The following is a 22,813-nucleotide window of genomic DNA, read 5'->3' as shown; positions in this document are numbered from 1 at the left end:
CACCCAGTAGTTAATCTTTATCACTCATTCTCACCCAAACAATAAACACTATCAGTATTAATCTTAGTCCTAGGTGATTGATCTCCATACATTTGACACTATAACCTTTGAACATGCATCGCTTTGAGGTTCTATTTTCTTGATTGTTGTTTCATATTAGCATGGGTAGCTCAGGCTCAGTTACTGGAAGTAAATTAACAGGTTGGCAACTCTCCATAACTCACCAATTTCATAATTACACTTTTTTCCACATTAAGTAGTTGAACATTCATTAGAAATGGTTAAAATTAATTTATCTTGTAGTCATCCATACTTAAACAAATTACTTAATGGTCATCTTGTTTAGAATCACTTCCAATGCAGCTAATTCTGTTGTACACAATCCCTAAACTAAATTGACAAATGAAAACCTATATCATTTGTTTATATTTTTGTAACAAAATATAATACAAATCAGAATGAGCCTTCAGAGAAATCTATGCTGCAATGCTCCGATAAATATTAAATTCAATTGATAAATTAAAAATTCCCTGTTGTCCATTCCTCCAATGTGTAGGCCCTTAGTCGAAGAACTAGCTACAGTAAATTTGCTTAAATATTACACATAGACCTTTAGAAAGAGATAATCAGCTTTGTATAGCTAGTTATGGTGTCTATTGTTGAGAGTTACAAGTCAGTGACAAAATGTCACATAGTGTGGACACAGTGGCGACACTCTAAGTATGCACACCTGTCTATTACCATCTCTTTTTAAAGCTTGATGCATTATATTTATTGCAAGGTACTGCAACAATATAGCTAATTCTGTAGTACACAATCTCCAAACTAAATTAAATTGACAACACTTAATGTAATTGCTATCTCTTTCACAACCCCCTCAAAAAAGGATAGCACTAGATTTAGGTTGAAATCTACAGATCACACTTTGACTTTGCTTAGACTTAAGTTTCAGTTAAAATGAGACAGATTTATGCCAGCAGTATAATGCTGTCTCGTTTTATCAGTGTCTTATGTCTGAGCATAGTCAAAGTCAGCTCCATAGAGCACAATCTTAGTCCCATCAATTTAGTTAAGTTTAGAGATTAGATACAGCAGAATTAGCCACAGTATTTTGTTTTCTTTAACTGTATCATTCTCAGTCATTATCATGATCAACACATCGCTGGCCCACTACTGAATACAAGTCTTCTCTCAAAATGAGAAGGGTTTAGGCCATAGTCTGCCACACTGGCAAATGCAGACTTCACACACCTTTAAGAACATTTGATTTAATTTGAAACTCAGGCATGTAGGTTTCCTCACAAAGTTTTCATCTTCACATGTATCAATATCATTCTCAGTATTTTAAATCAAACGGGAGCATCCTTGCTGATTTAGCATTCAATATTCTAATTGTTTGTAAATGTAAAACGTTAAGTCAGATTTTTCTTGAACTTAAACTTGCTGATGCTTTCTTTTCATTGAATTCACTTGACACTTTGGCTAGGTCAACATACTCAGATGTAACTTGCCTTTGCATACATAATTTGAAGTAATAAGTTACCTATATTTCTTACTAGAGGATGCCTGTGACTTCATCTGTGTGGATTTAGATTTTTATAGATCCCATGGGAACTGTTTGATTTTCTGGGATATAAAGTAGCCTATGTCAGTCCCCGGGATATAAGCTAACCCTGTACCGAATTTCGTCAGAATCGGTTACACTGTTGGGCTGGGAAAAGGTAGCAGACAGACACACTTTCACATTTATAATATTAGTATGGATATGGATTCTTCATCTTATGTTAAATACAGTATTTTTTCAATCTATTTATCTATATCCACAATTCACTTTAATGGGAAAGGAAAATGTCGCGAGGTAACCTGTATGCCATGAGTCCTCCATAATGTTCTTAAAGTATCTGAACTCTGCCAATTGGCGCTTGGGCAGCATGGTGAATAATAACCTAAACTCTTGTCATTCTTAGAGGAGACCCATGCTCAGTAGTATGCCGGTGACGCGTTGAGATGATGATGATGATAAGGATTCACAGCATAAGGAAGTGGTATTTATTTTTTATTCCTTTATTCCTTTATTGTTCAGAACATTTAATTACTAACATCAATTATATATTACACAAATAGCCATCCTCTGTAATTATAATAATAATTATTTAGTATAATACTAAATTTTTTAAATTGTTTTTAGGAAATATCCAGATGGCTACAAGTAGTTGTTTTATGAACAAAATTATCCTACGACTAGTGAAATAATTATACTCTTAAAATTTACTTGAAAAGATGGAAAATTACTAAAGGAAGTATTATATATATTTGGTATTCTTCGAAAACCAAAATCAAACAAAAATTCACTTCCCTGTCTGACTGCCATTAAGGTGATGAGAATAATGGTTGAACATTTTGTAAAGCAGTATTTTTAGATCCGTCTTTCAAAAAATTCATTATGTAGTAGAGTTGAACCCTGCAAAAGAATAGCAATTAGGTAGAGCATTTGAATGTCGACATTCCACAAAGACAACCCAGGGCAGAAAGTTCTGGGAGGCCTCATCCCAAATGAAAGAGCAAGGGATAAGATTGAGAGAAAAAGAAAAAATCTCTTTTATCTCTCTCTCTCTCGCTCATAGTCTTTTGAAAAAATCGTTATTTAGTAGTGTTGAACCCTGCAAAAGAAAAGTAATTAGGTGCAGCATTTGAATGTTGACATTCCACAAAGACAACTCAGGGCAGAAAGTTCTGACGACGCCCTGCCCCAAATGAAAGAGCAAGGGATAAGAGCTAGAGAAAGAAGAAATCTCTTTTATCTCTGTCTCTCTCTCATTAGTGATGCTAGCAAAAGCCATTGAAGAGCCTGCCGTCGTACTTAGGTATAATTTTCGGCTCCCGTGACGAAGTGAGTCCTTGTACCAAAGGATGTTGTAAAGGAAATGAGGCTATTGATGAGAGGCGAGAACAGCAGGACTTTTTGAATGTGTTTGATGCTTGAATATTATTCGATTAGGCAGCCATATAGAAGTTGTACTCTTAATTATTCTTAGCTGCCAGTCAGCGAACTGTTGCAAGCAGGTTTCCTAACGATGTTTTCCTTCACCTGTCTGTCTGTCCGTCCGTTAGTCCGTCCGTCCGTCCGTCCGTCCGTCCGTCTGTCTGTCTGTCTATCTGTCAAGAAACCTATAGGGTACTTCCCGTTGACCTACAATCATGAAATTTAGTAGGTAGGTAGGTCTTATACCACAAGTACAGGAATAAATCTGAAAACCGCGAATTTGTGGTTAAATCATTAAAAAAAAATTAAAATGTGTTTTAATTTTCAAAATGAGATAACTATACCAAGTGGGGTATCATATGAAAGGCCCTTTTCCTTTACATCCTTAAACAGATTTTTATTTATTTTTATGTATAATAGTTTTTGATTTATCGTGCAAAATGTTGGAAAAAATACCCGAGTACGGAACCCTCAGTGCGCGAGTCTGACTCGCACTTGGCCGGTTTTTTAAATGCACATTACTCTGAAAAGTGATAGATGCGTGCCCATCGGGTACGGAACCTTTAAAAGTTAACGAGTACCGTGTTTGAGATCGAGAGCACATGTTGCATAGATCGGGCCTTGACCCATTAGAAAAAATTAAATATTCACGAATTCCTAATGAGCATCATTTCCCATTGAAGCGCTAAGTCCGCGGGCGTCTGCCACTTCGGCACTGCGAGTATTATAATTATTTCTGGTCTATTTCACTAACTACTGTACGAGAACTTCGTAAGTACTTGAAATGTACTGTTCGTACTTACTACATACGTATAGTATGGGCATGTCAAGAATTCAAGAAACAACAAAATAAAATACTGAAACTATGATAAGTTTTCCAGTTTTTTTTTTTTTAAGAATATTAACCAATTTTATCATGACTAACATTCCTCTCTCCTCTCCAAGTGGGGTTCGAACCGCCTACCTTTCGGATTACAGTCGGCTCATATAACCGTTGAGCCATTAAACTGTTGAGGTTTCTTAAAAATCCCGTGGGAACTCTTTGCTTTTGTGGGACAAAAGTTGCCAAAGTCAATTTCTGGGGTGTAAGCTACCTCTGTGCCTTTCATAGAAGTCGGTTAAACACATGGATGGGCCTTTAAGGTTGCCGTGGGAACTCTTTGATTTTCCGGAATAAAATGTAGCCTATGTCCGTCCGTAACGTAGCAGACAGACACGCTTTCGCATTTATAATAGTAGTATGGAAGTATGGATTTTTTTTTCAACTTTTTTTTAATGTCAAACATTATGATTTCCTGATCCCGTATTGAAGTAAAGGTGGTCCCCCACAGATCTCCCCGAGGCCGCGTGGTGGCGGAGGGCGTGTACAACAACGCGCACTACATGCACGCGGCGACCGCGCTCGTGGGCGACATAGTGCAGGTGCTCACGCAGTCGGGCAACCTGTGGGAAGGCGTCTTTAAGACCTTCAGCTCTCAGTTTGAGGTGAGCCCATCCATATATAATTTTTTTCCCTCAGGCTCAAAATGTTGAATTCTCATAAGGTTGAATCCCAAAATGTTGGATTCTCAAGATGTTGAATTTCAATTTCCAAAATGTTGAATTTCAATTGCCAAAATGTTGAATCCCAAAATGTTGGATCTTAAAAGATTTTTATTTATTTTGATGCATGATAGTTTTTGATTTATCATGCAAAATGTCGGAAAATTACCTGGATACGGAACCCTCGGTGCGCGAGTCTGACTTGAACTTGGCCGGTTTTTTTAATTACTCAGAATACCTCTTAGACACACCAACAGTTCTACCACGTCTGCCAGTGGTCTTAGTGTGCTGACGCCTGACATGGAGGCCCCAGTAGTGGCGCATGCCTCTGTGTGCACGAATCTTCAACCTCCAAATCTTCACGGAGCTTAGAAGTTGTCTGGGATTTTTAATATTATATGTTCCTAAAAATATTAAAGCAATCTATTATATATAGAGATAAGTGCTTCCCTGTCCACTTTTTCTATTATTATTTTTTAACTTTCTGATTCCAAAAAAAAAGGGAGCCGCTTGATGGATGGTGGTGGCACATGACCGTGGCGTGTGGGAGACCATGTCCAGCTGTGGACATAGACGTCCATTGTTGATAATGATGATTATTAAGATTACAAAGTCCAAGATTTAGCTGACTCGAACGAGTGACGAACGCCATACTTTCACATGAATTTTTCAGACAATGCGGTTCTTATTTGAGAGAAGTTAAAGTAGGTATCTATTAGTTACACTTGTGAAGTTGTATGCAGCCGAGCGTTATCCACGATGCCACTGCTGCCAAAAGTGGGTCGGATCAATACACGCATTTTGATTCGCGCTCTTTACCTATTTCTTTACGTCCACGCAAAAATATCATCTCATCGCTGGTCCAGTATTAAGCACGGGGCTCCTCTCAGAAAATGATAAAAGCGATTACGCATTCATCCGATCCGAGGCAGGTAGACAAGAAATGAAAGTGTCAACGCACTTGAGCTGCGCTGCGTGACGCGGCGCGATGCTGCACGTCATATATTTATGACACTTCACATTATCACACTTCGCACTAATATTATAAAGGCGAAAGTTTGTGTGTATGTGTTATTGGCGTCACTCAGAAAAGCAGGTATTATTTAAATATTTTTATCGAATTATTGGAATGTCCTCTCCAAAACCAACACAAAAAAAACACAAGTTTAATGTGCAAGGTTATCCGAGAGTTTTAATCTAAACAAACTAATGCCAAAATAAATAATTTAATTAGAGCGTGATTGCTATCACAACATCTAATTATCCAGTTCACAACCCAAATACCGAAAATATGCGATATCGCTCAGAATCTCAGAAGGAGACTGAACTAAAACCTTCAAAACACCCGTATTTATGCAAGTTCAAACTTGTCGGCCTCCTAGTAACAGATTGTATGACATCGAATGAGCGAAATATCGATTTTATCAAACTACCTGCATTAGATAAATTAATAATTTTATATTATTTCTGACAACTCAAATCAATTTTAAAAATAACCTTACAGTTCGGCCGTCCTGAATTTAACACGTCCTCGTGTTTCTAATCTATCTTGTCATGTCAGTCGCGGGCTTCCTTGCCCTAAGTCAAATACAAATCATGGGCTATCCTGCCCTGCGTCAAATCATTAAAACCTACCCTTGAACTGCCGAACTCTCAGTTTTAATATCAAGTCAACAATAAATCCAAACGACTAACTTCTCATTCGATGTATACAAAATCTGAACCACTTATTGCAAATTACTTTCCACTTCACAAAAGACTAAATTCTTTAAAAAAAAACTTAAAATTTTAATCACCAAATCAAACTCAATAAAAATTTTAATCAAATGTGGGTTGTTTACAAAAAGATACCAAAGCGAAATTAAGGCAACATGAGACACGTCCCGCTTCTGAATTATTGGCGTCACTCAGAAAAGCAGGTATTATTTAAATATTTTTATCGAATTATTGGAATGTCCTCTCCAAAACCAACACAAAAAAAACACAAGTTTAATGTGCAAGGTTATCCGAGAGTTTTAATCTAAACAAACTAATGCCAAAATAAATAATTTAATTAGAGCGTGATTGCTATCACAACATCTAATTATCCAGTTCACAACCCAAATACCGAAAATATGCGATATCGCTCAGAATCTCAGAAGGAGACTGAACTAAAACCTTCAAAACACCCGTATTTATGCAAGTTCAAACTTGTCGGCCTCCTAGTAACAGATTGTATGACATCGAATGAGCGAAATATCGATTTTATCAAACTACCTGCATTAGATAAATTAATAATTTTATATTATTTCTGACAACTCAAATCAATTTTAAAAATAACCTTACAGTGTATATGTTTGTTACTCTTTCACGCAAAAACTACTGGACGGAATGGAGATAGATTATATCCTGGATTAACATATAGGCTACTTTTATCCCGGAATATCAAGGAGTTCCCACGGGATTTTTAAAAATCCTATATCGACGCGAACGAAGTCACAGGCATCAGCTAGTAGTTTATATGAGTTTGTATGGAGCAAGAAGCTGCCGCGTGGCGTCGCGTTGCGCAGCGCAGCGCAAATGCATTTGGACCTTTAGCCCGAATTTTTCGAAATTCCTACGAGATAAGGAGGATTTGTGTTTTTGCAGAACGAAGCCGTGGGCGGACGCTAGCGTTATAATAATGCATTATACATAGGAATTAGGAAGGTACTTCACTTCCTGCCGTATAAAACAGATAACATTATCGATGAAAAAACTGGTCAAGTGCGAGTCGGACTCGCACACGAAGGGTTCCGCACCATCGTACAAGAAATCGCAAACCAGTATACTAAAAATTTGCAAGTTAATGACGGGCAGTGCCATCTTGCTGTGATTTAGTAAACTAATTTGGTCGCTAACACAAATCTATAATTTTTCTGTGATGTAACCACAAATTCACGGTTTTAAGATTTATTCTTTAATTGTGTTATAAGACAATGCTACCTGCCAAATTTCATGATTCTGGGTCAACGGGAAGCTCCTATAGGTTTTGATTCCCTCCGAATTTATAGACACGAAAGGCAGGCAGACAACGAAGTGATCCTATAAGGGTTCCTTTTTTCCTTTTGAGGTGAGGAACCCTAAAAATTACAATGTTGTAACAGAGTTTATCGTTCATCGAGCTGTGTCGTGCGCGGAAAGGTTGAGGGATCTTCTTCTTCTTCTTCTCTCTCTGGGCTGGTTTCCGCACTTAAACGTTTCCGTCTGTTGTGCGTGCGTTGCCCCTCCCCGCCGAAGTCTTCACTCCAGCCATCCAAGCTCGCTCCAGAAGCCAAGTAGACCGCCCAGGTTGCCGAGGGCTTCACGAAGTGAGGTTGGGGATCCCAGATGGCGTTCTCGATGTTCTGCCACGCTTGCACACTCCAGGAGCACGTGCGTCGGTGTTTCATCGACCTCCATGCAGGCCCTGCACAGAGGACTGTCGGTAACACCTATAACGAAAAGGTGTTTGTTTAGTGGGCTATGCCCTGTTATGAGTCCCACCACCTTCCTAAGTTTACCTTTGTCCAGGCGGAGTAGTTTGTTAGTTTGTCGTATATCTATGTTAGGGAAAGCCTCTTTGGCTTGCCTGCAGTCAGTTGCGTTTGCCCATAGATGAGAATGCTCTTTAAGTGTTAGTTCGTGTAACCAAGTTTTATACTCACTGAAGGGTATGGGTACCATAGGCTCTGGCCCTGTCACCTTCAGCGTCGTAGCCCTGCGTGCTAAAGCGTCCGCTGCCTCGTTTCCCTGGTCCCCATCATGTCCTTTGACCCACCGTAGGGTGATGTCATTCGACATGGCGAGTGTTTCCAGAGCCTTGTGGCAGTCTTGTATGAGTTCAGAGGTTGTCGAAAATCTAGCCAAAGCTTTGAGAACAGCTTGGCTATCCGAGTTAATGTTTATCTTAAAATTTGTTACCTGTCGGTTTGCCATTGCTATGGCTGCAGTTGTAATGCCTACACACTCTGCTTGGAAGACAGAGTTGTCCTTACCGAGTGCGTGACTTATTCTCATGTTTAGTTCTTGGCAGTAGGCCCCTGCTCCTGTGCCAGTTTTTGTTTTGGATCCGTCGGTGTACACTTCTATTGCATCTTGTGTTGGCTTCGGATCTATGTTTATCTCTGGATTTATTCTGTATGATTTGTCCAGTATGTATTTTTTCCTGGTTCTATCGCATTTCCACTCCAGGCGTGGTTCTTTTGTTATGCTTTGCACTAGAATTTTAGTGTGCCTTGTGTTCTGTTCTTTCCATAGACCTGAGGTTTTCAGTCTCAAGGCTGCGAGCGTTGCTTCTTCTCTGACTTGTAAGTACAGGGGTGGGATCCCCAGTATAATTTCAAGTGCTGTTGTTGGTGTGGTACTCATGCAGCCTGTAATGGCGAGGCATGCTTGTCGTTGGAATTTCTGTAATTCATGCTGGGCGGTCGTAAGGAGAGTTCTCGGCCACCATATCAAGGCAGCATATGTTAATGAGCTTCTTACTACCGTTAGGTATAACCATTTCATTATCTTTGGTTTGAGCCCCCATTTTTTCCCCAGCATGCGTTTGCATTGGTTTAGTATCGTAAGCGATTTATTAATTTTATCTTCTGTATGCCTTTTCCAGCTGAGCTTGCTGTCAAGAGTCACACCAAGGTACTTTACCTCAGTGGATAGTCTAAGGCTTGTGTTGAACAAAGTTGGTGGTTTGGTTAGCTCTATTTTCCTTTTGTTAGTAAACAGAATCATCTCTGTTTTCTTTGGATTTACAGTAAGTTCATTTTCATTGCACCATCTTTCGATTAAGCGCAATGCCCGTTGCATGACTTCATATAGTGTATTCTCTAGTTTGCCACTGATTAAGATGGTGAGATCATCAGCATAACCAATGGTGTAAAAACCGCTTGTATTTAGTTTGTTTATCAAGTCGTCAACTACAAGGTTCCACAAGATTGGTGATAGGACACCTCCTTGAGGGCAGCCTCTCGCTACTATGCCTTTTGTGACTCCATTGATGTCTAGTTGTATGATTCTTAGTTCTAATAATGCTCTTATCCAGCTGCGTATAGTTCCTGGCGCCTTGTATCGTCCCAAGGCTCTGTCAATGCTATCAAAGGTTGTCTTGTCGAAAGCTCCTTCGATATCAATGAAGACACCCAGTGTTGATAGTTTGTTTTCTAGGTTGTGCTCAATTTTGCCCACAACGGAATGCAGAGCGGTTTCCGTTGATTTGCCAGTGCTGTAAGCATGTTGATGTGAGTGTAGGGGTATATGTCTTAAGGTTCCATCCCTGAGAGACCGATCAACCAGTCTTTCGAGAGTTTTCAGTAGAAATGATGTAAGGCTGATAGGCCTGAAGGACTTTGGCAAAGTGTAGTCACTCTTTCCAGGTTTTGGTAGGAAGACCACCTTTACTTCTCTCCAGGCTGTTGGGATATATTTATATGCTAAACAGGCCTTGTATATTATTTCCAGCCATGGTGTAAGTTGAGGTTTTCCCCATTGTAGAAGTGCAGGGAAAATGTTGTCGGTCCCCCCTGATTTAAAAGGGTGAAAGGTGTCGATAGCCCAGCTGATTCTATCTCGCGTGACTGTGTTGTTGGCAAGATCCCAATCCTCGTCTGTGGGATGGTTTCCTAGGTTGTGTACCCAGTCTGTTGAATCTACAATTCTACAGCCAGGGAAATGCGTTTCAATAAGCGTTTCGCTTATCTCTTTGTCATCCTTGGTGTACGTTCCGTCAGCTTTCTTCAGCGAACCGAGTGTGCGAGTGTTGTCGTCTGCTAGAATCTTACGTATGCGAGCTGCAGTGTCGTTCGACTCTATGCTTGTACAAAACTTTTGCCACGAGGTTTGTTCCTTTTCTCGGACGCGTTTGTTGTACTTGTATTGGGCTTCCTTGTAGTTGTCCCAATCTTGTTCTTGTCTGGTATTTTTTGCTCTGTTGAAAAGATGTCTGAGGTTTTTCCTCATTCTTTCCAGATCAGGGCCCCACCAGCTGTTTTTTGACAGTCGGTTTGTGTTGATTTTCTTCAGGGGGCAAGCTTGTTCATAACTTGTCTTAATGTACTCCGTTAGTTTGTTAACGTTTTCTTCGATGTTGTCGATGTCATCGATGTCTTTAGGTTTTTTTGTACCTATCCGTTGCGTTAGCAAGGTTTTGTACTTTATCCTGTTGGTTTTCCTTGGGTTTCTCCTTGGTGCGTGTTGGGTTATAATCAGATCTAGCTCATAGCATATCCGCCTGTGGTCGGAGAGCGAAGGCTCGTCGCTGACATGCCAGTTCTTTACTTGGTCTGCAGCTCTGGTTGACGCTAAGGTTAGATCGATTATGGTTTGGTACCTACTCGACACGAAGGTCGGTTCAGTGCCTTTGTTAGTGATCGTTAGGTTGGTTGTTAGTAGAAAATCTATGAGATTCTCACCTCTTTTGTTGTTGGCTGTGCATCCCCACAGGTTGTGATGTGCGTTGCTATCGACAGAGATAATTAGATCTATGTCGTTGTCCTCACAGTGTGTTGTGAGGTCCACTAGTTCTCTTGAAGGTATTCGGCCTTCTATGGGCATGTAGAGTGAGGCTACGACCAGTGGCTTTGGTGGTAGTCCCACGCCCTGTTGTATTCCGTTTTTTATTTTGACTGCTGTCAGATCTCTGGAACAGTATTGTGTTAGTAATGACGCTGTAATACAGCGTGGAATGTAAATGCATGTTCTTGGTGCTTCGTCATTGCTGTGAGAATAGATCTTACCATTACAGCTTCCGAAACCGCATATGGTTTTACCCCTGACCCACGGCTCCTGGATCAGTGCGATGGTCTCGGCTTCAACCTCCAGCTGTCTTCGTAGTGTGGCCGTGGCGAGATGTTTGTGCTGGAGGTTGGTCTGGATTATTTTTATTGTTACGTCGCCCTCTATGCCGGTGGTTATTCGGCGGGGACGGTTGTGTCTTGAGCGTCTTGTGTCGCCTTATTCTCCCGCGGTTGTGTGTTGAGACGGGAGTCCGCTAGCACTTCCTCGATGTTGTCAAGGACAGTGCTCACGGAAGGCTCAGGTGTTCTTTGGGGGTGGCAGGTTGGTCTATCCACATCCATGGCCCCATCCGCATCCGTCTCCTCCCGAGTTTCAGGCGCTAAGCTATGCCCGGGCGGTACATCGCTTAGTCCTTCACTCGTGAAGAACCGGATGTAGATAGAGCCCGTGGAATAGGCGACCTTCCTGCCGCGCGCCATTATTATTGGCAGCTCCTCGTTGGGGATTCCTAGTATTAGGAACACCCCAGGAGGACTGCTGGTTGTTCGTTGGTAACTGAACAGGGTCCACTGCGAGACTCCATACCAAGGGTTTTGGTGAGATAGGACCTGGTGCAGTTGGCCTATCTCCCCATCATAGTCCGGGACGTAGAGTCCCGACCTAACCCTAACTGGTATTTCGGTCTGGCGTATCACAGTCAACCCCGTTCCGCTTCTGGGCGATGTCAGTTTTGGCACCACGTTTGTGAGCCAGGTAAAGGCACGGTCGTCGTGACACCACATCTTCAGTACACCTTCACTGAGGAAGGCCTTGCCCTCAAACGCCGGGGCGTATCGGGTCTGACCTGGTGCCAAGGGCTCGATACAGGCCGCGAAAATCGCCTTCTGTATCTGACCCTGTATTGCGTTTGCCTCTTCTTGCGTTAGGTCTACTCTAGGAGTGGTGGTAACAGCCACACTCAAGTGCGATTGGGCTGCCGTAGCATAGGAGCCCTTCGCATCTCGGGTGTGTCTGTTATCAGTTCGTGGGCGTTTGTGTTCCCCCCGGGGTGAGATTGTGTCGTCAAGTCGGTCTCTTTTTTTAGTCTGACTCGATGATGTCCCGGGATTGTCCTGTCGGTCTTTTGTCGTCCCCCTGTTCCGCTTCCTAAACCGTGGGTGTGCCCGCGGTTTAGGTGGTTTAGGGGTCTTGGGGGCGTCTGTGTTTGTTGTATTAGTTTGTTTGGTGGTTGTTGTTGTTGTTGTTGTCATTGGGGGTCGAGCGGTGTTGGATCCGCCTGGGCCCGTTGCGCCCCGCGCCTGGATTGGGTTCTCGTCGGGATCAGTGCGACCACCTTCGTTCCCCCTGTCCTTGGCTACGGTTTGCCCAGCCCTGACGGTGGTGGTGCTCGACTCACCCGAGGCATGTGGGTTGCGTTCTGATGCCGATTCCTGCCCGCTCGCCTTTTCGCCTGCGGAACAGCCAGGGGTTGCGCTGGTGTCCACGACAGTCCGACCGCCACTTAGTGGGGGTCGTCCTGTGTTTTTACTTTTGCTTCCCCCGGCCAAGTTGCTGGCGTCCGCGGTTGGGCAGTCGGGTTCTTCCCGCTTCCCGCCTCCGTTTTCCCTACCGTCAGTCCGTTTGTTACTCGTTATTTCCGTTTGTCCGTTAGCGTTGGTCGTAGTCCGTTTTCCTGTCCGTCTGTCTGTCCTGTTCCCCTTCTTTTTCTTCCGTTGTTTTGGGGCCACGAGCGTCCATGCGCTTGCGCTAGCAGGCGCAGGGATCACTGCGGCCAGGGAGGACATGTCCAAGTGGCTTGCTGAGGTCGTCGTTTCAAGGTTGAGCGGGTCTTTGCCCCCTCCTGATACGATGGGGCAGCCTGGGCCCTGGGCGCCGTCCGTAGACGTCGCCTGGGTGCCAGGGTGGGATTTGGGTGGTAAGCCGCTACCCACCAGGAGACTTGTACGTTTGTTGAGATCCGCCATTATTTGAGAATTGTGTGTTAATTGTATGGTGTTTGTGTGTGTCTCTGTGTGTAGGTGAGTGTGGAGTGTGCTGGAGTTTTAGGGTTATATTCAGGAATTGTGTGATTGGTTATTGGGTTTGGATTAGAGGTCTAGGGGAGCACGGGAAAAGGGTTTCTGGGACCCTGCTCGGGTGTTGGGGGTGGTACCCGAGCAGTTCCTTCTTGTCCAGGGTCCTGGGGACACCGGCGATCCGCAACTCCGCCGACCCGCCCGGTTGCATGAAGGGTGCCTCGTATAGCTGAACTAGCGAATGTTCTGGTTGAAACCCAGATCATTAACTAGCTCTGCCACGCCGGGTATCCAGGGAGGGATGCCAGGTATGCCAGGTTGAGGGATCATGCGATACGCGCTTTTTCGACTAAGTACTCCTAAAATAATTCTATGAAATCAATAATTTAAGTTCTAAGGGCCGATTTTCCAATCGTCAAATAACTTTTATCTGAGGAATAAGTTTAATGTTTTGACGATTTCCTATACAGAATCTGTAAAAACCTCAAAATTCCTCAGATTCAAGATTGATTTATTCAATCAGTTCGTGAACTATTTTAGAACAAAAAATTATCTTAAGTATTTTTTTAAATAATATTTTATTTATTTATTATTTGTTTGTTAATTAATGTTCCCTATAACAGCAGGTATATATAATGTTACAAAAGTTAGTTAAATAAAAGTTATTTGACGATTGAAAAATGGGCCCTTAGGGTGAAATTCCAGTGACCTAAGATAGCAAATTACGAAATCATCTCAATTCATCGACCACCACTACATGGGCCTCGTCTCAGAATGAGAACGGTTTAGGCCACAATCCACCACGCTAACCAAGTGTGAATTGACAGATACACAACTTAGATAACATTATGCATACAGGTTCCCTCACGAAGTTTACCTTTTGGTTATTCTAAAAATGCCAAAAATCCCTTTGGTTAAAAATGCCAAAAAAACTATCACGTGATTAATGGACGGCCCCAAAATACGCTCAAAGACTTTAGCCTTAGACCCTTACTGATGAAGCAAGTCATATATATTTGTATGGCGTCGAAAAGTTAGACCGAACCCCAAATCCCCGGAATAGAAAGCCGACGGTTTAACCACTAGGCTATATATTGCTTAACTTTAGCGGTTTGCTATGTAGTTTCTCATCTTATCGATAGATGGATCATATCTTTAAACTATACTATATTTTCCGCGACTTCGTCTGCGTGGATTTAGGTTTTCAAAAATCCCATTGGAACCCTTATTGAGGTGTTTTAGAAACATATAATTTTTTGATTTTCCGGGATAAAAATTTGCCTGTCACACTCTCCAGGTCTGTAACAATTTCTTGCAAAAATCACGTCAACCCGTTGCAAGTCGTAACGGAATCCTTTGTGTGGGAGTCTGACTCGCGCTTGACCGGTTTTTTTTCACTCGAATGTATGGAACCAGAATGAACGATGGAACCCTAAAAATAAAACCGGACTCGCGCTTGACCGGTTTTTTTTTTTTCACTCGAATGTATGGAACCAGAATGAACGATGGAACCCTAAAAATAAAACCGTTGTCGCCCTAATTTTACCAACAAGAACTTTGTTATAAGAAGTTTGAACTTGACTTGAGAGGTAGGTATAAGTTATTAGTCCTTCAAAAGGTTAAGTTCACGAATGGTTCACAAAAAACCGTTAAAAAAGGATGTGGTTGGTTATAAATTTACAGAGACCACTTTTGTTTGACTTTTATTATGAGATTTGTGATTGCATTTTGTAATAGACGGTACGTCTTTCTAAGGCCTAGCCCGCACAGCGATGTTTATTCTCATTATTTTTATTTGCGCGATTTATTTTCAGCGGATTTCACCTGCACGCACTTAATGTGTTGAGCGCCATACAGTTCCATACTGCACAAAATATCCGCGCGAATTCAACACCGCGCACCGCGTGGTATCAAATCACGGATTTTTTTCAGATTAAAAAAATTGACAGTTGTTACCGCCCGCGGCTTCTCCCGATGATAATATAAATCCTTTTTAACCCCCGACCCAAAAAGAGGGGTGTTATAAGTTTGAAGTGTGTATCTGTGTATCGGTGTATCCGTGTATCTGTCTGTGGCACCGTAGCTCCTAAACTAATGAACCGATTTTAATTTAGTTTTTTTTGTTTGAAAGGTGGCTTGATCGAGAGTGTTCTTAACTATAATCCAAGAAAATCGGTTCAACCGTTTGAAAGTTATCAGCTCTTTTCTAGTTACTGTAACCTTCGCTATTGTCGGGAGTGTTATAAATTTTTAATTTACACTTGTTATTCTCTATTCCGTGGGAATTTTGAAAAATTGGGCTTTATTCCTTGCCTACATAATGAAGGGAACCGCTGCTGTACAAAATTTCAGCTTTTCAAGCTACCTAACACCGCTTTTCGGCAGTACACAATCTTTAAATAAAACTCAGTTGAAAAGTAAAGACATTTTTTTACAATCTTTTTGTATCTTTCTTTTTCTTTTAATCTTTTATGTGGAAAACATCAGCTGAAACCACACACGGTTTAAATGTAACATTATTTTCAGACTTATCAATTTAGGTACATAGTTGACTTTATGTACTTACCTACTTCGGAATAGAAAACTACAAAGAAAATTAGGCATGACCATTATTACTAAACATGAACAATTCACTAGTTATCTAGTTTATGGGTTTCGAATTCTAAGTTTAGTGACATTAAGCAATTAAAATACCTAATTACCTGATTATAGTGCGTTACTAGTTACCTAGAGCTATAATTAGCTATAATCGCTCATGTTGTACGTGTTATTACGACGGCCGCTACTTAGAAAATTGAAAGTCTAGACTAAGATTAATTGCTGATTCTGTAAGAGCATGTAATATCTTTAGTGTATGTACACAAAAAGAAGGCTTCTCTAAAGCCCTGCACAGACGAGGGGCAGTCCTCGGGGTACTTTTTTGTCAGACAAAATATTATATTAGGGGCTAAAAGTACCCCGTACAAAAAGCTCCCGAATAGGACATCGACCTCAGAACAAATACCTGGAGGAGGTGCCTTATTGTGACTTACTTATAGAGCGAGATAGCTAAATGCATTTAAGCTCATATTAGAACGTGCCGAATGATTATTTTTTGTCCTTATCATTGTGGCCAGTATTTTGGTCTGGTCAAAATGTTTGTACGTGAGATTGTGAGCTTACGGACCTGAAGTGAGCTTATTTTGACCCAAGTATTTCAAAGAAATAATTGATTTGTTTTGAAAATTGAATAAAAATTTTCTTTTTGATGATTTTGTCCTCCGCGGACAAAAGTCCCTCGTCTGCGCAGGCCCTAATTTATATCCGAGAAATGAAATGTATGAAAGCTTACAGGTAAGAAAGCGTTGGTAGTTACATGCCGCACTCGCACACTCGCTCATAGCTCAGCGACAAAACTATCCCAAGTACACACTCGTTTCTCGTTGTCTAGTTAGTATCTAATGTCGTCATGATCGTCATGTGAACCCTAAGGCTGAAATCTATAGAGCATATTTTGACTTTGCTAAGACTTAAGTTTCAATTAAAACGAGACAGATTTATGCCAGCTATGTAACGCTGTCTCGTTTTAACAGTGTCTTAAGTCTGAGTAAAGTCAAAATCAAGCCTTAGATTAACCTTGCTTAACTGTTGTGTTTCACAACTTTCAGTGACCGTCATAATATCAAAGCCATTATTTTATCGTCACAAGTCAACAACCTTTCTTGGGCAATCGTTTAAATTTTCCTAAGTGCTTACTCACAAATGCATATTTTTTATCTAGAATCAAGATAACAATTCACTGTCTGTCTGGTAAAATTTAGTAACAATAAAACAATCAATCAAATCAATCATTTAAGGTAATAAAATATTATTATTTTAAGAAATACAGTACCTACCTATACTACCTATACATTCACATTTTGCCTTTTGCACGATAAATCAAAAACTATTATGCATGAAAATAAATAAAAATCTGTTTTAGAATGTACAAGTAAAGCCCTTTCATATGATACCCCACTTGGTATAGTTATCTTATTTTGAAAATTGAAACACATTTTAATTTTTTTTTAATGATGATTTTTTTTAAATGATATTTTTTTTAGAATGTACATGTAAAGCCCTCTCATTGTACTTAGTTGTTCATGAACACATTTTGTTTTATTTTTGTGATGTAACCACAAATTCGCGGTTTTCGGATTTTTCCCCTTAAGTGTGCTACTTGCCCGCCAAACATGATTCTAGGTCAACGGGAAGTACCCTATAGGTTTTTTTGCTAGACAACAAAGTGATTCTAAAAGGGTTCCTTTTCTACTTTTGAGGTACGGAACCCTAGTCTGACATTCTGACATTACGTTCACAGTGAATCTACTCAAAGTCGGCCGCTGACTATCCGTTTGGTGTGAACAAAGCCTAACGCCTATCATATGGACAAGCCCTTACGGTCGGCAAACGTTCTATGGCCCCGTAGAGCAACGCACTCGTTACTCGCTAGACGTTTCACTAAACTTTTTGTATTACATGTCTGGAATACGAATACCCGTGTTTTTACGTGTCCTTACTCTTTTTATCAGCAAATTAATGTAAAAAGGTCTGAAGCTAGTCTGAAATTAAAATATCAGGTTTCTCTTTGTAGGTACCAAATTCGTGCGGTATTTAGTTACAACAGATTTCAATGTAGGTGCAAATATTTGTTCTTGTTTTAAGAGACTCTTTAAATTTTTAATTGGTGCCTATTATTAGGGCAACTTGAATAGACAGATAGTGTGGCTAGTTCAGTAGTACGAAATTTCTTTATTAAATTACCAGATCTTTAATCTTTCCTTTCAACAGGTGTAGATGTTATTTTTGGAACCCTCGTATCTTTAGTTTTAAGTTTAAGTAATTTATTATCATCACTATTATCATCTTTCAAATCTAAAAAATCGGACAAACAAAAGGTGTTACCTATTTTGAATAAATGATTTTGATTTTTTTGTTAAGAGATTGTATACAACAGACATTACCAATATACACGTATTACATTGCCAAGTTTTTCATAAAGATGACTGAAAAAGAAAGCATTAGAAACCAGGGTAGACAAATTAAACCAGATTTAAACTTACCCTTTATTTAAAAAATGTTTGTTTACAGATTGTATTAGAAGTGGCGCACCGCGTCGACCAAGAAGGCGTAGTAGCAGTAGACTCAGTAGTTGAGAAGTTGATCTTCAAGCCTCAAGATGTAGTTCTCATCCGAGCCAAGGATGCGGACCTGGAGTACGCCACACACGACGTGTTCCAGACTGATAGCGCTATATCTAATAAGTTTAATGGTGAGACTTTTATAATCCATACTAATAAATGCGAAAGTGTGTCTGTCTGTCTGTCTGCTACCTTTTCACGGCTCAACAGTGCAGCCGATTCTTACGATATTTGGTACAGTGTTAGCTTATATCCTGGGGACGGACATAGGCTACTTTTTATCCCGGAAAATCAAACAGTTCCCACGGGATCTATAAATATCTAACTCCACGCGGACGAAGTCGCGGGCATCCTCTAGTATATAAAATATAAACCAGTTAGGTTGATGTAGTGGTCGAACAGTTGATCTTCAAGCCTGAAGATGTATTCTCCATGCGAACTACGTACTTAGGAGCTCCTCAAGTCCTCATGTGTTTCAGACTGATAGAGCCATTGGTTGGGTTGATTTATTATTAGCTTAGGTTGATGTATTGATTAAGAAGTTGATTTATTACAGGCCTCAAGCTGTACTCCAAAAGCGCCTTAATACAAAACGTCGCTTGAGTTGCCTATAATTTTCCTGGAGTTTGGCAGGGAAAAGTGGTGCAAAGTTCACACGATCGGACTACCAGTATTTCACGTTCCAAGGACTAATAAGTAACATGTGTCAGACAACTTCTCTAGCAGTTTTTTGTAGATGTCATGTTCCATTTCCAGGTAACGGTCGGTCGGCAGAAGAAAGGCACTTAGAGCCGTGGGACGGGTGCGAGGTGGAGACCGGTGACACGCCCTCCCTCAACGGCGACGCGCGGCTCGACGAGCTGGAGCTCGACCATCGCGCCAACGGCTGGGACGCCAACGACATGTTCCGCAGAAACGAGGAAGTGTACGGCGTTCATAGCACATACGACCACTCGCTGGCTGGGTACACGTTGCCGCTGCAGAGGAAGGACACTCAGGATTATAGGTGACTATTGTTCTCCCACTGTTGGTACAATCAGCTCGACGACACCCGTTGCTCGACCACCGCGACAACGCCTGGACGCCAGTATACGCCGTACTTACGATCATTCACTTTCAAAAATTCACGATAGTCAAAAATTTCCAATGGAATTTAATAAAAAGTCCAAGTGTACGAACTCTTGGGCATCAGGACTCATGAATAAGTGATAAATCTCATCCACAGTTGGACATCCCTATAAGGTGGCGTCATCTTATAATATATCCACTTTTTCTTGGTGGGCGGCATGTTAACGACAAAAGTCATTTTTAAACCCCGACACAAAAAGCGGGGTGTTATGAGTTTGACGTGTGTATCTGTGTATCTGTGTGTCTGTGTATCTGTGTATATGTCTGTGGCATCGTAGCTCCTAAACTAATGAACCGATTTTAATTTGGTTTTTTTTGTTTGAAAGGTGGCTTGATCGAGAGTGTTCTTAGCTATAATCCAAGAAAATCGGTCCAGCCGTTTGAAAGTTATCAGCTCTTTTCTAGTTATTACTGTAACCTTCACTTGTCGGGGGTGTTATAAATTTTTAATTTACACTTGTAATTCATACAACCAAATCACAGATGTCGCTATACGTTGTAACATCACAGTAGCACTGTTTAACACTGGATCATATTTTCTGAATATTTTCTCGTACCGTATGTTTCCACCGTTAGACACCCCTATTATGTAGTGCCATCTTACAATCCACATGTTCTTGGTGAACGGTATGCTCACCAAGAGATAGAAGACAGTAACACTGCTTGTAACACTGGATCATCTTTTCTGAATGTCATCTCGTATTGCAGGGACGCAGAAGCCAAAGCTGAAGAGATCGCCGCAGAGATAGAGAGCACGCCGTCGTACAAGGCTCGTATCGAGCTCGAGAACGGTGACGAGGAGGAGAGGTTCGCGGCCGTCGTGCGCCCCGCCGCCGCGCCCGACTCCGGCAAATACGTCATACCCAACAAGAGAAAGAATATGCAGGTAAACTTATATCGTCGCTAACACTATGTACGTCATTTTTAGTGGCTTTGACATTTCGAAGCTAGAGGATCGAGAGACCCGTCGTTTCGGCCAGTCAGAAACAAGAAAACCGTCCAAAAGAAACTCTTCAATAAAATAAAAGTAGCAACAGCACAGTATCAATAACAACCCAAAATCTTCAACCCCATTCGGTCAATAAAAATTAAATGCTGTTCCTTGGTAACTGCATTATTTGAAAACAGATGAACGGATTGGCTATATTTGGTTTGCAGATTGAAAAGTAATCCTGTATAGTTAAAAAAATATACACGATTTATCTGCTTGCAGACTGGTAAACTAGTAAAGCCTACGAACAATAACGGCGGAGGCGCGTCGCCGAGCGCCGGCGGCGGTGCGAAGCCGCCGGCCTTTGCGCACGCGCCACCCAAAGACAAGGAGCACCGCCCGCCGCGACACCACCTCACACCCCCCTCCGACAGGCGACCAGAGGAACAACCGGTAACAACACTAACACACACACACACACACACTACATGCTGCCGTGATATATCTAAAAAGCTGTTAACTACAAAAAATCTAAATATTTTAAGAATTATCATTAAACAAACTGGAAATTTAGAAAAACAGATGTTTCTAAAAAAGAAAAGTTTGCTATGTAGGATCAAATTAAAAACCTTGGTCCTACTTAGCATAGAAATATTACTATAGAAACATTACTTTATAAACTCAAAAACCGTTTTTATGAAAATAGCACTTCCATTTCAAAGTTTTGATTCCCACTGTGACACCGTAAATAAAATATATTTTCCCCTATTTGTGTGTGAGCTGAAGTAGATAATATGTTTCAAATATTTTTTGTGAATTGGAAATCTTAGTTATCTTTGTCCCTAGGTGCAAAGCCCAGTGTCAACAAACGCAACCCCACCGAGCGTGCCCAACCCGGGCCCGCCAAGTAACCCGGCCAACGCAGGCGCGAGCGCGGGGCCCGGGAGTGGAGCAAAGAGCTACGCGGCGCAGGCGGCGGGCTACCACGCGCCACACGCGCCGCCCTTTCCGCACCACCCGCACCCACACGCGCCGCACTCCGCACATCCCGCACACGCGCAGTGAGTATACCCGCCTGGTTACCCCTAATAGAAGTCATTCTAGTTTTCTATAAAGGCAAAGATGCTGACAATATTACCATCAATCATTTTCATCAACAGTTAATATGATAGTGTATCTACTGCTGCATGCCCTTATTAGTTAGTATTAACTTATATCACATTTCCTCTTGTTCTTGGTGGTCGGCATGTTCAGGACAAAAGTTATCAAAACCAAATTATAGATGTCGCTGTACATTATTACACCGCGGTAATATTGTCAGTCCTTGGGCGCTCCATAAGTGTATTTTTTAATCAGAATTAGTGTTTTTTATCGCACAATATTTGCAATCTCATGATTATGCTTGTCCGCAGAGTGCCGAGTGGGAAGCTCAACGGAGAGCCCCGAGCGGCGCCGCTGCCGCGGCAGGGGTTTCCACCACACCATCACCACGTAAGTTTATCTAAATACATAACCGATGTACCTACCGACCTACCTGGCGTATGGTGAGCGCTGGGACACTTTGGGGATTCATAATTTCAAAATTGTATCTACTCTGGTCTGATGAGAGGCTATCTATGGCCGTGGCTAGTTACCACCCTACCGACAAAGCTGTGACGTAAAGCGATGTTTCGGTACGATGCCGTTTAGAAACCGATAATGGGGTAAAATATAAACTGTCCGTCCGTCCGTCTGGTGGTGGGGTTTGGGTAGTCGTGTTTAAAACTATCCTGTTGTATACAGAATCCACCGCCAGGAGTGGAGCACGCGCGGCCGCCGCGACACCACGCGCCGCCGCCGGAGCCGCGCCGACAGGACGAGGTTCAGGTCAGTAGTGATTGCCGAGCTTCCGTAATGCATTCATTATTCATTTTATTATATTGTAATATGGGCAAACATGTTATTCGAGAGCATCTTTTGCCAAAGATTGCCTCGATTAAGATTTTTTTTTAAGATAAGATAATTTATTTAAGATAAAATAATTAATTTTGGCACAATATTAATTTTGCCACATCTTTTCAAATCTTTTGTTCATTTTCAGGAACTACGCAAATTTGGGCAGGAATTCAAATTAGTGACGTCACCAGCGCCGTCCGCACCGCCGCAGGTTCCGCCGCCACAACCACAGCCGCAACCACAACCGCAGCCGCAGCCACCCGTTGTCTCAGTGCCGCCGCCAGTAAGTTGTCTTTGTAGGAAAGCGTGACATCCAATCTCGATGCTTTCTATTAAGATTTTTCAAGAGTTTTCTTAAAGTAAATTTAAATATCTAGGGGCTCAAAAG

At 41.5% G+C, this 22,813-nt stretch overlaps 1 protein-coding gene and 1 long non-coding RNA gene across 2 annotated transcripts in view; one reads left to right on the top strand and one right to left on the bottom strand.

Moving 5' to 3' along the window:
* The window catches only part of LOC123870691 (ataxin-2-like protein), a 42,755-nt gene that overhangs the window by 937 nt on the left and 19,005 nt on the right, over positions 1 to 22,813 (top strand). The window contains exons 2-10 of the mRNA XM_045914064.1: positions 4,315 to 4,468; positions 18,382 to 18,562; positions 19,188 to 19,437; positions 20,268 to 20,445; positions 20,773 to 20,943; positions 21,337 to 21,551; positions 21,903 to 21,981; positions 22,273 to 22,356; positions 22,571 to 22,708. Coding sequence (XP_045770020.1) covers positions 4,315 to 4,468; positions 18,382 to 18,562; positions 19,188 to 19,437; positions 20,268 to 20,445; positions 20,773 to 20,943; positions 21,337 to 21,551; positions 21,903 to 21,981; positions 22,273 to 22,356; positions 22,571 to 22,708 — 1,450 coding nt within the window. The remainder of the gene's footprint in view (positions 1 to 4,314; positions 4,469 to 18,381; positions 18,563 to 19,187; positions 19,438 to 20,267; positions 20,446 to 20,772; positions 20,944 to 21,336; positions 21,552 to 21,902; positions 21,982 to 22,272; positions 22,357 to 22,570; positions 22,709 to 22,813) is intronic.
* Positions 904 to 17,747, bottom strand: LOC123870693. The gene is made up of 3 exons (XR_006797123.1): positions 17,737 to 17,747; positions 7,218 to 7,221; positions 904 to 1,050 (listed from the first exon to the last, which is right to left on the bottom strand). It is a non-coding gene; the product is annotated as an uncharacterized LOC123870693 (long non-coding RNA).

This window comes from Maniola jurtina, chromosome 13, assembly GCF_905333055.1.
Source record: "Maniola jurtina chromosome 13, ilManJurt1.1, whole genome shotgun sequence".
Lineage (NCBI taxonomy): Eukaryota > Metazoa > Arthropoda > Insecta > Lepidoptera > Nymphalidae > Maniola > Maniola jurtina.
This window is presented reverse-complemented; position numbering and strand designations above follow the sequence as displayed.